Below are 15,305 nucleotides of genomic sequence, written 5' to 3'. Positions count from 1 at the left end.
AAGGAAATAAATGCTTACATACTTACCTGCCAAGGGATGTGGTGATGGCCACTAGCTTGGATGGCTTTAAAAGGGACTTAGACAAAGTCATGGAAGACAGGTCTATCAATGGCTACTAGTCTGGTGGCAGTGGGCCACCTCCAGTCTCAGAGGCAAGATGCTTATAAATACCAGTCGCAGGGGAGCAACAGCAAGAGAGGAGGGGGATGCCCTCAGCTCTTGCATGCAGACTTCTCAGAGGCATCTGGTGGGCTACTGTGTGAAACAGGATGCTGGACTAGATGGGCCTCGTGCCTGATCTGGCATGGCTGCTCTTATGTTCTTGTGACCTATGAATCATTGTCTTTTTGTTAATGAGCCTCCCACTGGGAAATATAGATTATTATTATTTTATTATTTTTACATTTATATCCCGCTCTTCCTCCAAGGAGCCCAGAGCAGTGTACGACATACTTGAGTTTCTCTTTCACAACAACCCTGTGAAGTAGGTTAGGCTGAGAGAGAAGTGACTGGCCCAGAGTCACCCAGCTAGTTTCATGGCTGAATGGGGATTTGAACTCGGGTCTCCCCGGTCCTAGTCCAGCACTCTAACCACTATACCACGCTGGCTCTAGATCCACCAACCTAACCTGTTTACCTACAACATCTATGCATCAAGGCACCAGGGCAAGGAGAAACAAGACATGGTAGAAATTGTGCCAGAAAGAACAGAAATGAGTGCTGAGTTCAGAAGAAAGAGTCTATTTTTGGACAGAACTCTGCAGCGTTAACAAAAACGGAGAGATCATCTAACAACATATTGGCATGCTTGTCTGCCCAGGTGAAGCAGACAGGCTGAGATGTTGACAATAAGACCTGGGCTTGCAGTGAGGCATGATTATACACAATGAGAGCTGGATCATTTTCATTGCCACCTAAGTTGGCGGCAGCAGGCGCTCCAATGCATAGCCATGTCCTGGTGGGCACTATTTTGAACATCCATATTCCTCTGGAACAGTGCCCATCAAGAGGTGACTGCACATTAGAGTTCCTGCCACTGCCAACACAGGGAGTAGCAAAAAACCATTGTAAAAAGCCATATTTTTTTCTGTTAGGAAAGACACAAAATGAATGGGATTCCAAACATGAATTAGGACCCTCTAAATGGGTCCTGACACACACAGGAAGGGGCCAGGAAAGAATCACCAGGGAGCCCCAAGGATGAACGGGGCTCTGAAAATGAGTCTTGTCTGTGCACACCCCTAAAACTTTTGCTTTGAATTTGCTCCACATTGTATGGTAGGCTAAAAGTATGCTGCTTTGTCACTAATTAGTATCACATATAAGAGCAAGGCAGAAGGGTAATTTCAAAGCAGAACACACCACTAAGAACATTAAGAAAATTAAAAATTAACAAACCGCCCAGGCCAGATGGCATCCACCCAAGAGTTCTGAAGGAACTCAAATGTGAAATTGCTGATCTCCTAGCAAAAAAACCCATGCAACTTGTTCCTACAATCAGGCTCTGTACCAGAGGTTTGGAAAGTAGCTAATGTATCTCCACTTTTCAAAAAGGGATACGGGGGAATCTGGGAAACTACAGGCCGCTTAGCTTAACTTCTGTGCCGGCTAAAGTGATGGAAAGCAAACTTAAGGACAAAAGTGTTATAGAACAGACCTTGTTGAAGGAGAACCAGCATAGCTATTGCAAAGGTAAATTTCGCCTCACTAACCATTTGGAGTTCTTTGAGAATGTCAACAGGTGTGTGAATAAAGGCGATCTAGTTGACATAGTGCCAACCTCCTTGCAAAAATATATAACTTATCCCTATAATCCGGCTCTATACCGGAGGACTTGAAAGTAGCCAGTGTAGCTACTCAAAAACATTCTCAAAAACGTATCCAGTGGGGATCTGGGAAATTTCAGGCTGGTTAGCCTGTTGCAGGCAGATTGATGGAATGGCTATCAGTGGCTACTAGTCTGGTGGCTAAAGGTCACCTCCAGCCTCAGAGGCAAGATGCCTCTAAATACTTGTAGCAAGCGAGCAAAAGTAAAAGAGAGGGCATGCCCTCACCTCTTGCCTGTGGGCTTCTCGGAGGCATCTGGTAGGCCACTGTATGAAACAGGATGCTGGACTGGATTGGCCTTGGGCCTGATCCAGAAAGGCTATTCTTATGTGGGGCTGTTGCTGAAAATGGTAGCCTTGCATCGTATCACCCAGAACTGCCATCTTCCCATGAACACTCTGTAGATGGAGAGGGAGCAAGTCATGCCAGTTGGCCCTACCTCAAATTTCCTCAGGTCAACTAAGCATCTCTGACCATGCATTTTGATGAACGTGGGATTTCTCTGAGGAATGGTATACAGTGATATATCAAGAACCCCGTTTCATCCAGGTTTCCAATTGTCTTGAAAGGTCTGTGCCTGTACCAGTGTATGCACACAGAAATCTGATTCTCACCTATGCTTCAAGATGCAAAAGCTGAGGGCAGGGCCAGCTGGTGCATCAGGGGTGTAGAAAGGTGGAGTGGGCCTTGGAGGGGAAGAAGCAAAGATGGACCCCCCACCTTTTTCTCCCCACCCCCATGTCTTTGCCGCAGAAGTACTTTAAGGACACGGTGGAACAGAAAACATTCTTGGTATGCCCCTTCTCTGGCTCCTTGCAAATCATATCACACCCTCCCCATGTTTGCAGACAAATGCACACAACACACTTGCGTCCACACATTCCCCGGCTCAGAAACTTTAAAAAACATATATCCCTACTATAATCCCTCACATATTCATATGTGAATAGAATCAACAGCAAAGAGCGAAGAGTGAGCTGTCACCCAGCTGAAGGGCCCCTCTCCCTCAGGGGCCCAGAGACATTTGTCCTCCTCCTGTTCAATTACTGCTATGCCTTGGTGGTGCATGGAGGCTGAAGGTAGGGCCAGATGATAAATTCCTATGGAATGAATGTGCTGAGTCCTCTTGAGAAGAGGGCTAATGGCTACAACAATGCACCCAGCATCCTGACACAAATCCAATGTGCACTTCCTTGCCCTCCCGAGCATCAGTCAATCCAATGGAGTGGAGATGGGGACATATGCATTGTAATGCCATCATGACATGGCAAGTGGAATAATACCTTGCAAACTGATAGAGGAAAATGCAATTAGAGCCTGCTCATTTTGATGCTACCCCATGTTCTTTGCAATGTATACTTTAGACCTTTTAGTCTCCATGACATTTTTTTCTTGCACAATGAAGAGCTTTTACTTAGACATATTATCATGTCAAATATTCCTGTCGGAACAAATTGTCAGAGCTAATTTGGAGGGGGGAAACCTAACTGACACAACCCATCCCAGGAGGAAACACTCAAAATTCATGAGCATACACTAATCTCCACTTTTTAATGGCATGCCTTCTCATTCAGCTAGTTGTCATTTGTTTTCCCAGCTCCTCACCAGATCACTGCAAATCCTTAAAAAGCTAAAAGTCATTTTCTTTGCTCATTATCCTTTCATTAACAAGCAGAATAACTGAATTTAATTTCTAGGGCTAAAAGCAAAAACAAAACCGACAGCAAAAACAAAACAATAATACAGCCGGGTTTGCATCACAGAATCGCTGTTGAATTCATTGAAGCTACCAAGGTCAGTAGCTGAAGAAGTTTGTGAAAAACGAAGCCTGTAGATTTATTAGCTTGTTCTTTACTAGACAATTTGAGAGCCCAGCTACTCTGAGACTCTCAAATTGTTGCTACTGCCGCTGACTTGACTGTCATTTTGAATGCAGCAGAGAAATGCAGCAATGACAAGTCCTTCCCCTTCAGATTTGATTGTTAGTACTGTTCTAGTATTGAGTCTAATGCTGGCTGGTACAATTGCCCTCACATAATGCACGTGTGTGTGTGTGGTGGTGGTGGGGGGTTGCTTTCATTTAAGGAATGCATTCTCTCAACAATACTATATCAATTTCTGAGTGTTGGGAGATATATAACAGCTGCATTAACTAAGGAAATAACTTTGAATCATGTACATCTGTTCACTTTTCATGAGGAAAAAAAAGAATCATCATTCTAGAAAGACGCGATATAGTAGGAGAAGATCAAGGATCCCCTTCTTTTATTCCAGGCTGTTTCAGTCTCTTCCTTTTCTAGTTAGTAGCATGTCCACAGTCTTCCAAACCACAGTTTTGAGGATCACTAACATATGCCCAGTTCCGCGGTTCCACACACCCCTCCTCCGCTCTCCCGTCCGCTCCTCCCCCGCACCCCCATCCACACACCCCTCCCCCTGCGCTCCCATTGGCTGGGGAGAGTTGCCTCTCTGCAGGTAGCAAGACTGAGGAGGCAGGGGAGCTGGCTGTGCGGGCTTGCTTCTTTCCTGAAGGATAGTCCCGCACAGCAAATCAAGCTGAAGTGAGAGAAGGACTTCCTCCCTCAACTCCAGTTTCATGGGGCCCAAACTGTGGTGCCAGCATTCAGACGTAATGCTGGCACTGCAGAAATGGAGTTTGTGAAACTCTACTCTGATGAAATGATGAAACTCCGCTCTGATTGAAGGTTCAGAGTGGAGTTCAGCATGGGAAACAACGCTTTGCTTTGCCCCGCAAACTCCAGTTCCCCAGATTCGGATGTTCGGATTAGGAAACTGGAGGTGAAGGGGCCACCAGTTTCCTGTTATGTCTGAACTGGGCCAGGATGTCTTAATCGAGCCTAACATTAAAGGTAAATTGGGTAGCGATTAAGAAATATGTAGCTACTACATTACAAATCTCCATACCCTTCAGCTTTTATTTTATCCATTTAGGTTTATAAACTATTAAACCTACAAAAACTGGAGGTGGGAAACATAAATATTAACTAATGGTGACAAGCTTGATCCCTGCAGGACTCTCTCATTATCACCTGCTGCTAGTGATCTATCAGCATGTTTAGTCACATTTGGAGAATGGATGCCTGCTAGGTCCAAGGAAGCAGTTCACAGGAATTTTGTAACCAAGCATATCAAAGTCACTGAATGTGACTTCTACAAAAACAAAGATTTTGGAATTACTCAAGGTTGACTAGAGCCAGGATAGGCAACCCTGGCTTTCGAAGTGTAGTTGAACTTATTTCCAATTTACTGAAATGAACCAATTTATTGTGGATGTGGATGATGGGAGTTGTAGTTCAAAAGAAACTTGCCTCTGAGACTGGAGGTGGACTATAGCCACCAGACTAGTAGCCATTGTTAGACCTCTCCTCTGTGAATTTGTCTAAGCCCCTTTTAAAGCCATCCAAGCTAATGGCGATCACCACATTCGTGGCAAAGAATTCCATATATCAGGTTTTCTTAACCTTGGGCCCCCAGATGTTGTTGGAATACAACTCCCATCATCCTCAGCCACAAAGGCCATATCTGGGGATGATGGGAGTTTTATTCTACCAACATCTTGGGGTCCAAGGTTAAGAAACCATGCCATAGATTAATTATGCACTATGTGAAAAAGTACTTCCTTTTGTTAGTCCTAAATTCCTGGCCATCAGTTTCATGGAATGACCCATGGTTCTAGTGTTGTGAGAGAGGTAGACATTTTTCTCTCTGTCCACTCTCTCTGCTCCATGCGTAATTTTATACACCTCTACCATGTCTCCCTGTAGTCGCCTCTTTTCCAAATTAAAAAGCCCCAGAAGTGTAGCCTTGCTGCATAAGGAAGGTGCTTCAGGCCCCTGATCATCTTGGTTGCCCTCTTCTGCTCCTTTTCCAATTCTGCAATGTCCTTCTTACGATACGGTGAATTCAACAACAGTTCAAGAGCCAAGGTTGTCTATCCAGACACTAGAGCAAAGTAGCCATGTCTAGATGAGAAGCCAGAGCAGAATGAGAGGCTCTTCTCACGATCCGTGAGAAGAGCCTCTAGGGGGTTAGTGGGGAGAGCGGGCTTAGCCTGCTCTCCCTGCACACAAGCAGGGCGGCAGCCCTGGGTGGCCGGATCGGCCACCCACACAACAGTGGGCTCCGTTACGGAGTTGGCAGGGGCTGGGAGGATCAGGGGCCGCATGGCTCCCGGAAGCTCCAGCATGGCCTGCGCAAGTGTGGATATGCTGGAGAGACCCCCGAGCTGGGAGGGTGCTTTTCAGCCTCCCAGTCGGGGGTCTCTACGTGAGCTGCTGCGGTGCGGAGCCACGCCGCAGCAACTCATGATCCGTTAACCCGGCTTAGCAGAGCACTCGCTCTGCTAACCCAGGCTAAGGGGCGGGTTACTTAAGTGGGCTAGCCACTTGTAAGCCACTGGGCTCACCTGCGAGCCTGGTGGTTTACACACGCAGCAAAAATCGGGCTAGGCTCTCCTAGCCCGATTTTTGCTGCTCGTGGGAATAGCCTGGGAGTCTAGGAGGGAGGCGTCAACCAGGAAGTCTTGGAGTTGCACAGAAATCCAGTGACTCAATCATTTAAAGGATATTAGAAATTGAGAAGTTGTCTGCTGGTACTTACCTTCTTCATGAAGAAACTAACGACTGCAGGGAGACATGATAGAGGTCTATAAAATCATGCATGGTGTGGAGAAAGTGGATAGAGAGAAATTCTTCTCCCTCTCACCTAACACTAGAACCAGGGGTCATCGCAGGAAATTGATTACCAGGAAATCAAGGACCAACAAACGGAAATACTTTTTCACACAACACATAATCCACTTGTGGAATTCTCTGCCATAAGATGTGGTGACAGCCAACAACCTGGATGGCTTTAAGAGGGGTTTGGATAACTTCATGCAGGAGAGGTCTATCATCGACTACTAGTTGGAGGGCTATAGGCCCAGCCTCAAAGGCAAGACGCCTCTGAATACCAGTTTCAGGGGAGTAACAGCAGGAGGGAGGGTGTGCCCTCAACTCCTGCCTGTGGCCTCCAGTGGCATCTGGTGGGCCACTGTGCGAAACAGGATGCTGGACTAGATGGGCCTTGGGCCTGATCCAGCAGGGCTGTTCTTATGTTCTTAACCATATATTTATTTTAAAGGTGGCAACATGTTTTCCTCTTTCATACAAACAATCCCCTCCACTCTGCCCAGATTCTCCCTAAAGAAATTTATTAACTTTGTAGGATGAGGATATAAAAAGCATTCCCCCAAGTACCCGGTCAGTCGTGTCAAACAAGATGAAAACCTTTAAAATCTAAATGTGCATATTCAAGTAGTCTCAGGGCATGGTCTAAAGGCACAGGCTGCAACAGCCTTGCTAAAGCAAAGCAGGTCTGAGGCTGATCAATGCTTGGATGAGAGACCATATGAGGCCATTCACACGACTGAGTAGGCAGGTGGCAGGGAAGGCTGCACAAATCTTACCTCCCCCACCCCAGATGATCCATTAAACATTGCTGGGAGTGTGGACTGTGCTCCCAGATGCTCCTCTACTGCACCAGGCAATGCAGAGCTTAAGAGGTTGGGACGGTGTATGTATCCCACAATGCACTGCACACTGGGGGATTCTCCCTGAGACAGGCGATCTAGGAGCCTTTCTCTGTGTCTCTTCGGGCTGAATGAAGTCCAAGAAGACACATGATTCTGGAGCCTTGGTGAACGGTTGTACTGGCAACATTCATTCAGGCTAAAAGCTGGGCTAGAAAGCCAGGGCTAGGCGGTGCTGCCCTACTGGGATCAGGCCTGATCCCGGGGGTTCTCACATACAGTCTAACCTAGGCTGGACTTCCCTAGCCTGGGTTAGGCTGCATGTGAGAATAGCCTCTGTGTATGGCACTTGGAGTTCTATCATGAAAGAAAGGTGGAAAATAAATGTGATAGGGGGGGGGAAACACACAATATAGCAGAATTAAATCAGAACTATCAATTCACAATTAGTATTTATAAACACATATTATCAGGCATGGTTTTTCCAAAACCTAGTGAACTGACATCTTTTTAGCATAAGGTTATCAAAGTTGTTCTGTCTATTAATTTAATAAAAGCGAGTAACTTTTGTCATTGCAGGTCCATGAGCTTTTCTTCTGTTTTTTAACAACACAGTAATAAACTGGGGATTTGGCCATTAAAAAAAAAAAATTAAGTCACACAGACCTTCACATTTAGAAATGAGTAGATTCTGAGGCGATTCTCATAATTGCCTAGGGAGTAGGGGTGTGCAATTCGGGTTTTCGGTGATTCGGTTCGGGACCCGAACCGAATCACCCCCGTTCTGTTCTGTGCCCGAATCTGGGCTACCCAAATCACCCCTGATTTGGTTCAGATTCGGATTAAATCCTAATCGATTCGGGTAAGAAAAACGGGTCCCAGGGGCAAAATAGTGTGTTGGGTGGTAGTGCCCAATGGTTGGAGGCTACCACCCAAATTTCAGGGGAACTGGGCAAAGGGCTGATTTTTGGGGAATTTTTGAAGTTTTAGTGTCTTTGGGGCAGTTCGGGGGCATAGCGTGGGATCTGGGCAAAAAGAGTGGGGTGGGGTGGTAGTGCCTAATAGGTGGAGGCTACCACCCCAATTTCAGAGTGATTGGGCAGAGGGCTGATTTTTGGGGAATTGTTGAAATTTACGTGTCTTTAAGGTTTTTCCCCATAGAGAAGCATTGAGGTGTCAGCAAATGTATAGCTTCACGCGGGGGGCAAAGGGGTGGCCTAGAGCAGTGTGGGGTTGGTGGTAGTGCCAGGTAGGGTCAAGGAAGCTACCTGAATTTTTTCAAAGGATTTGGGCAGAGGGCTGATTTTTGGGGAATTGTTAAATTTTACGCGTCTTTAAGGTTTTTCCTCATAGGGTATGCATGAAGCTTTCAGCAGCCCCATAAGTGCACTTGGGGGGTGTTGGGGTGGCCCAGAGTGAGTGGTAATGTAGTGCACATAGGGTGCCAACCACCCCCATGGGTTTCTAACCCATGGGGTACAGGGTTCTGTTGTTTCAGAGGTATTCTGAGTGTGGATTCTATGATAGCTAATGAGATTTTCAATGAAACACCATGAATCCACTCTAATTTGCTATCACAGAATCCACACTCTTTTTTTCTAGAATACTTTTGCATATCAACATACAGAATGACTATTGGTTCATCTCTTAAATGATGGCCTGTCATACTTGTAATTATATTTAATAACTCTCTCTAATATGCTCTAATTCTAGAGCACTCCCACCAAGCATGGTGACAAGCCCTCTTTTTCTGAGTGTTGAATATGCTGTTTGTGACTTGTTGACAATGAAGTGCTTTCTGTGCCTTTGATAAAGGAACATTATTGCTTTATATATATCACACATTAAAAGTCCAAAAGCAACACTTTGGTTGTTACCAGGAAATGAATCAACCCAATTAGAATAACCTCTTGTGTTATATTGAGGAAGTAAAAATGGGATTCATTATCAGGGTCCTGGTATGTCAAAGCCCAACATTAACTAGCTTCCTTACCTTTGGAGCTTATTGCACCAGCTGCAGTTGAAGCCAATCTGAGCCGTGACACAGGGCCCACAGCTGTTAAACTGGAGGCAAGCTGCATTAGAAAAATAAAACCATAAAAATATATCACCCACGTTACAGATAGTTCTTGAAATCAATCGTTTGCTCTGCACTAATGTAATTTATCCACCTCAAAATACTTGGCGATTTGGTGGGCAATTCAGTTGACCAGCATTAACAATAGTTAGCTAGCATATACTCTGGAAATATACACACATATTAAAGATTGATCTTTTGGATTCAATTTTAATCTCATTTTTAACCATTCCCACAAATCTTTATTTTTAGTATTACCGCTAAGTTTGACTTTTGTCATGAAACAATTCAGTTATTCCTTTATGTCCTGTTCCTTTCGGGTTCTTATAGCTTATAGCTAACATTTTGTCATATTAATGTAATAAGCTGGAGTAGGAAACTGTGTGAGATATATGACTGGATTAAGAAAAGGATGGTAGCTGACTACAGTTTCTCATGGTGGTTTGTCTGGCAATTTACATTCCAGGACTTCTAAAAGGAACCCCATAGATTTATCTTGAACAAAAAACGAGGAAGAACTGAAAAATAAGCACTTGTCACTATTTCTTCACACTGAACTATGCAGAATGAAAATATTTGGGGAATACGAGCATGTAAAATAAAATTGCCAAGCTAAAGGAACAAGATTTATTAAGCATGATCAAGTTTACACAATTATATACTGTGTGAGTATATTCTGGCGATTGTATATCACCAAAAAACATTTTGCATATGGACACAGAAAGCTATTTTTGTGGGCGGGTTGTGCCTCTAGATTTTGGAAGGAACCATCACTTTACTTGCCATGTTACCTGCTGTGCTCTGATGAAGAGCATATGCTCAAAACACATTGGGACTGTTGTTCTATTCCTCTCAATTTGTTTTCTGCATCTATTGGATTCTGTTGTTTTTGTGTATGAACATGTAAGGTAATTTAGGCTGAACGAGAGAGAGAGAGCAACGGAGGGAGGGAGGGGGAGGGAGAGAGAGAGAGGAAGAGGAAGAAGGGGACAGACTATGGAGCTGTATGGCTGAGTGAGAAGTTTAATCCCATCTACCTAGTTTAAGATGACTTAGACTATCTACCACACCAATGGGTGTAGAAATGGGTGACAGTAAAATAACTTTTCCTGGATAATGCCTGAGACAAGGGGCATTCTGGGATGTCTGTACAGGTGGACCTCGTAATCCGCTGATTCCATATCCACAGATTTGAGTATCTCCAGTTGGAAAAAAACACCCGACCTCGGCATACGTGGGGAAAAAACCAAAAAGATGCCGAGCTTGTGTATCCGTGGGTTGGAGGTGGCAGGAAATGACCATGGAGGTCATTTCTGGTCACCATTTATTTCGATGGAGTCACAAAATGGCTCCTGTCTTTGTGAAAAGATCGGGGGGGGACAATGCCAATTTGGGGCCACAGCACGACTCACGGGAGCAGCAGAGCAAGGTAAGAAGCTCCCCCCAACAAAATTTGGCTGATTTTCATCAATTTTAGGCTGATTTTTATCAATTTTCAGCTGACCAGGAACCTAACCCCCTCACAATCTCATAGGTTCCCTTAACTTGATATTCATGGTTTCTATATCTGTGGCTACAGTCCAGAATGGAACCCCTGCGAATATCTAGGTCCACCTGTACAATCAAGCACAATATATGTTTCACAAAGATTATTGCCTGGTTTTTGTTAATATGAAAAAACATGGAAGCAAACCACTAATCAAGTCAGGATATGGGCTGAGGTGTGGAATAAGCACAAGTTAATCTCACAAGTCACATGAAAGAACAGATGGAGCCCGGTCTCATGATCAGTGAGATCCAGTTTCTGCAGCAGAGCGGGGAGAGTGGGCTAAGCCCGCACTCCCCGCTCACAATCAGAGCGGGAGCCCTGGGCGGCAGGCTTGCCAGCACCATGATGGAGCCAGCGCGGGCTAGGGAGCTTGGGGGCCGCATGGCCCCCGGAAGCTCCAGTACTGGGGAGACCCCCGGAGCTGGGAGGCGGCTTTTCGCCTCCCCTCCGGGGGTCTACTCGTGAGTAGCCGCAGCAAAGAGCCGTGCCACGGCTACTCACGATCGGGAAGCCCGGGTTTACAGAGCACTCGCTCCGCAAACCCGGGCTTAGGGGAGGGCTACAAAAGCGGGCTAGCCGCTTGTAAGCCACCGGACTCGCTTGTGAGCCCAGTGGTTTACACGAGCAGCAAAAATCGGGCTAGCCCGATTTTTGCTGCTCATGAGAATAGCCCCATTGTGTTATTTGCAGAATTATACTAGTTTAAATTATTGGCAAAAAATTCAGTACAGATTACTATATGAAACAGCACCTTATAAGTTCACTTCGAATGTTAGAGAATGTGTGTTAACAGAGGAGCTGACTATAAAGGATTCTAAAACTAACAGAATGTCTTCAAGGACCTTACATTCCAGATGTCTGCATGAGCTTACTGGACTTTACTTACTGGGTAGAGGAATCATCTCAACAGCTGATAGACTGATGACCTTTGACATCTGAAGTTCCACTCTATGGTACTCATATATTGTTCTTCTACGGACATCTACCAGAAAAGCAAAACATTAGTTCTATTCCATTGTTCACTTGGAATGGCTGCTTGAATGTCTACTTATTGTATTAAAAATATGTTACCCTTAATGAAGCTCAAGTTATATGCACTATTAAAATTGAAGTCATTCCTAAAGAGTAAGAGATTTAACCTTAGTAATGTTCACGCTTATTCATCAGAGAAACCATTATTCAACATTCAAGTGCACTCTCAAATACCTTAACTTCTTTCAGAAGAACTACCAAGGCTTACACTAAAATTATATTTTATACTTGCATTTATAATCACATTTAATGCATTTTACCCCAAAACATAATGACAGCTTGGTAATGCTGATAGTAAAATGCAACAACAAAATATTTTATCACTTCATTTTATCCTCTTCCTTCTTTTGGAGTGTCAAATTTCAAAAACACTTCAATTAAAATTTGAAAAAGAGTAAAGAGAAGCTATAATGCAGTCTCACTTTTTGCATGTTTACCCAGAAGTATGACCAATGAGGACAAAGGGACTTTCTCTTCTATAAGTTTGAACTGGGTTTCTTTCTTACTCTTTATAGAAACTAGACCGCATTCTCTAAAGTGTTTTGAGGGTGGAGCAAAAGCTCTCCCCTTGCAGGGATCTGAGCTGTGCTGAGGACTTGCAGTGCAAGCCAGCATGCAGAGAGGGGGGTGAGGAAACATTTTTTGCTTCCCTCCCTTCCTGCAAAAGCCCTTCTTGCTTCCACATATATGTCCCTGAGGGACAAGCATCCCCCAAGGACATATTTGTGGAAGCAAGAAGGGCTTCTGTGGGGAGGGGGGGAAGTAGCAAAAATTGCTCCCCAATCCTCCTTCCTGCACACTGATCTCCTGAATCTTTGCAAGAACAGAGCTCTTGCCCTGCTCTCATAACATTGTGGAGAATGTCAGCCACTGATACTAAATTATTCATTTAAAGCAAAGCATTCATTAAAACGTTTCCATACTATGTTCAAGAAAACTGGTAAATGACTACTTCTTGCCTTCCTATTCAGTACTTTATTATTCTGATTGTGTTCAGCGTTGTAGATATTAGCTTCATGACTGCAAGACAAGCTTGTAGTTTTGTAATGTATCATCCAAAAATTGCAATGACCTTTGAATTTCTAGATTCTTACAAGCTTCCATTAAAAGCAGCTAAATGCAAGTGCAAAAGGAGAAAAGGTACAATTCGCTCCCACCCATCCGTGATGAATTTTTAATTGCAGTGTGGGAAGTGGAAGAGAAGGAGTGGTGGAGCCTCCGAACATCACTGCACAACAACCAGGGAATGAGAAGTCTCAGAGCAATCCTTCCTTCCTTCCTTCCTTCCTTCCTTCTATTTATCTTTCTATCATATTTGTATGAGAGATGTGCATGGAACCAGCTGGCCCAGTTCAGTTTGAGTTCCAGTTCGGCCCAGCACCCCCTTGAACCCCGCGGTTTGGCTTGGTCCGGGGGTGGGGTTCACGGTTAGTGAAAAATAAATAATTTTTTAAACCTTATTCTCCCTTGGGGGAGTTCCTGGAGGCGGCGTGTGTGTGTGTGTGTGTGTGTGTGTGTGTGTGTGCGTGCGTGTGTAGGTTCCCCCTCCCTCCGCCGGTCTTCGTTATGTCTCCCTCCAGCAGGTTTGGCAGGCTCTTCAGCCTTTACCCGGCAGCGCAGCAGCCATTTTGAAGAGCGCCTGAACGGGTGAAGAGCTGGCCAAACCGGCTGGAGGGGGGCATAACGAAAGCTGGCAGGGGGAGGGGAAACTTCTGTGGACCCCCCTGCCTCCAGGAACTCCCCCAAGGGGGAATCAGGTAAAAAAAATGTTAATGAAAATGGTCCGCGAAACCCCCCCCCCCCCAATATCTGAGGGTTCAGTCTGGGGTTGGACCAAACAGGGGGTTGTTTGGTTCAACCCTGAACTGTTGAACCGAACCTGTTAGACATTGAATCTGTTTGCACACCCCTAATTTGTATATTGCCCAAAACACAAGTCTTGAGGATTACTACAGAGAAGGCCAGCTTGAAGAAGAGCACCTAGCTCAGGGCGGCATAACTGTGGCCCTCCTGCAGATGTTGGCCTACAACTCCCATCATCCCTATTGCCCATTGTGGCCGGGGATGCTGGGAGTTGAAGTCCAAAAATAGCTGGATTGCCAAAGTTGTGCAGCCCTGGCCTATGAACCGGGGAACTGGCCAATAGGAAACTGGCCATACTGAGGAAGGGCCACAGTTTAGTGGCAGAGCACTTGCTTGGCATGCAAAAGGACCCAGGTTCAATTCCTGGTATCTCCAGATAGGGCTGGAAAAAACCTCTGCCTGACCCCTAGAGAGCCACTGCCAGTCGGTGTAGATAATATTGGACTCAATGGATCAACGGACTGATGATCATGCTTCATATTGGATTTGATGGATCTGAAGGACCCACATATGATCATGTTCAAAACCTGACCAAGAACACCTTGCTTGGGACTAGAGCCTTTTGGCAATCTGGAAACACAAGGTAAATCCAGCCCACAAAACTGGCTCCTTTTTCATTGAGAAGGACAAATATAGAATTTTGGCCCACAGGACACTGGCTGACATCCTAAGCAAGGGTACATCAGCCCAATAACACTGTATGCACACAAGTAACCTCTGGGAGAAATGGTAGTAGTTGTCAAGGTTAAAATAGATTTGATCTCTGCCTCCATGCACCTTTTGGGATACTGGTGAGACACTGGCTGACATACCACACAAAGGTACATCAGCCCAATAAAGTTGCATGCATGAAAGTTGTGCAAATGACATGACACATGTTACAAGCAATGCTTTTTGGCCAGCTCTCAGGAGCCCTCTCGTTTGTTTTTGAGTCTCCAGGCTTGGAGATCCCACTCTTGTCATACTCAGGAGCCTCACGGCATTATGAGCTCTCCGTTTAGGGCATATGGCGACAGGTCACTTAGTTGACAGTGGGTCAGTCGCACCTAGATTTGACTACTAACAAACAAATTGGAAGGGGGATGAACGCCCCCACCCCATGCTGGGATACCCTAAGTAGACCCCAGAAGTTAACTAAAGCAGGTTAACTTTCTGCCAAGGCCATGCTGCACTCAGAGTGAAGCTGCCTCCCCCCCCCCACCCGGCATTTTGCAATGGATAGCAGCAAACTAATGTGCCAATTAACTCAGCAGGAAGAATGCAGATAAGGCTCAAGAAGGTAAATCTCCCCCCTCACAAAAGAGGTTGAGTCAGCGATAAGGACCTAGAGATGCACCCATCAAAAGTACTGATTGGATTACTGGACCCTCCGTCCATGCAGATTTCCTCTTCTCAGGTCTATGCACTCTATTTTCATGACAAACAGC

The 15,305-nt window shown here is 45.2% G+C and overlaps 1 protein-coding gene across 5 annotated transcripts in view; it reads right to left on the bottom strand.

Moving 5' to 3' along the window:
* The window catches only part of PLXDC2 (plexin domain containing 2), a 379,100-nt gene that overhangs the window by 63,386 nt on the left and 300,409 nt on the right, over positions 1 to 15,305 (bottom strand). For all 5 annotated transcript variants that reach the window (XM_053261826.1, XM_053261829.1, XM_053261827.1 and 2 more), the window contains 2 exons: positions 11,870 to 11,965; positions 9,351 to 9,432 (listed from right to left, as the gene is read on the bottom strand). In XM_053261826.1, coding sequence (XP_053117801.1) covers positions 9,351 to 9,432; positions 11,870 to 11,965 — 178 coding nt within the window. The remainder of the gene's footprint in view (positions 1 to 9,350; positions 9,433 to 11,869; positions 11,966 to 15,305) is intronic.

The sequence above is a fragment of the Hemicordylus capensis genome, chromosome 6 (genome assembly GCF_027244095.1).
Source record: "Hemicordylus capensis ecotype Gifberg chromosome 6, rHemCap1.1.pri, whole genome shotgun sequence".
Taxonomy (NCBI): domain Eukaryota; kingdom Metazoa; phylum Chordata; class Lepidosauria; order Squamata; family Cordylidae; genus Hemicordylus; species Hemicordylus capensis.
Note: the sequence above shows the minus strand (reverse complement) of the source record. Positions and strands in the feature narration are given on the sequence as shown.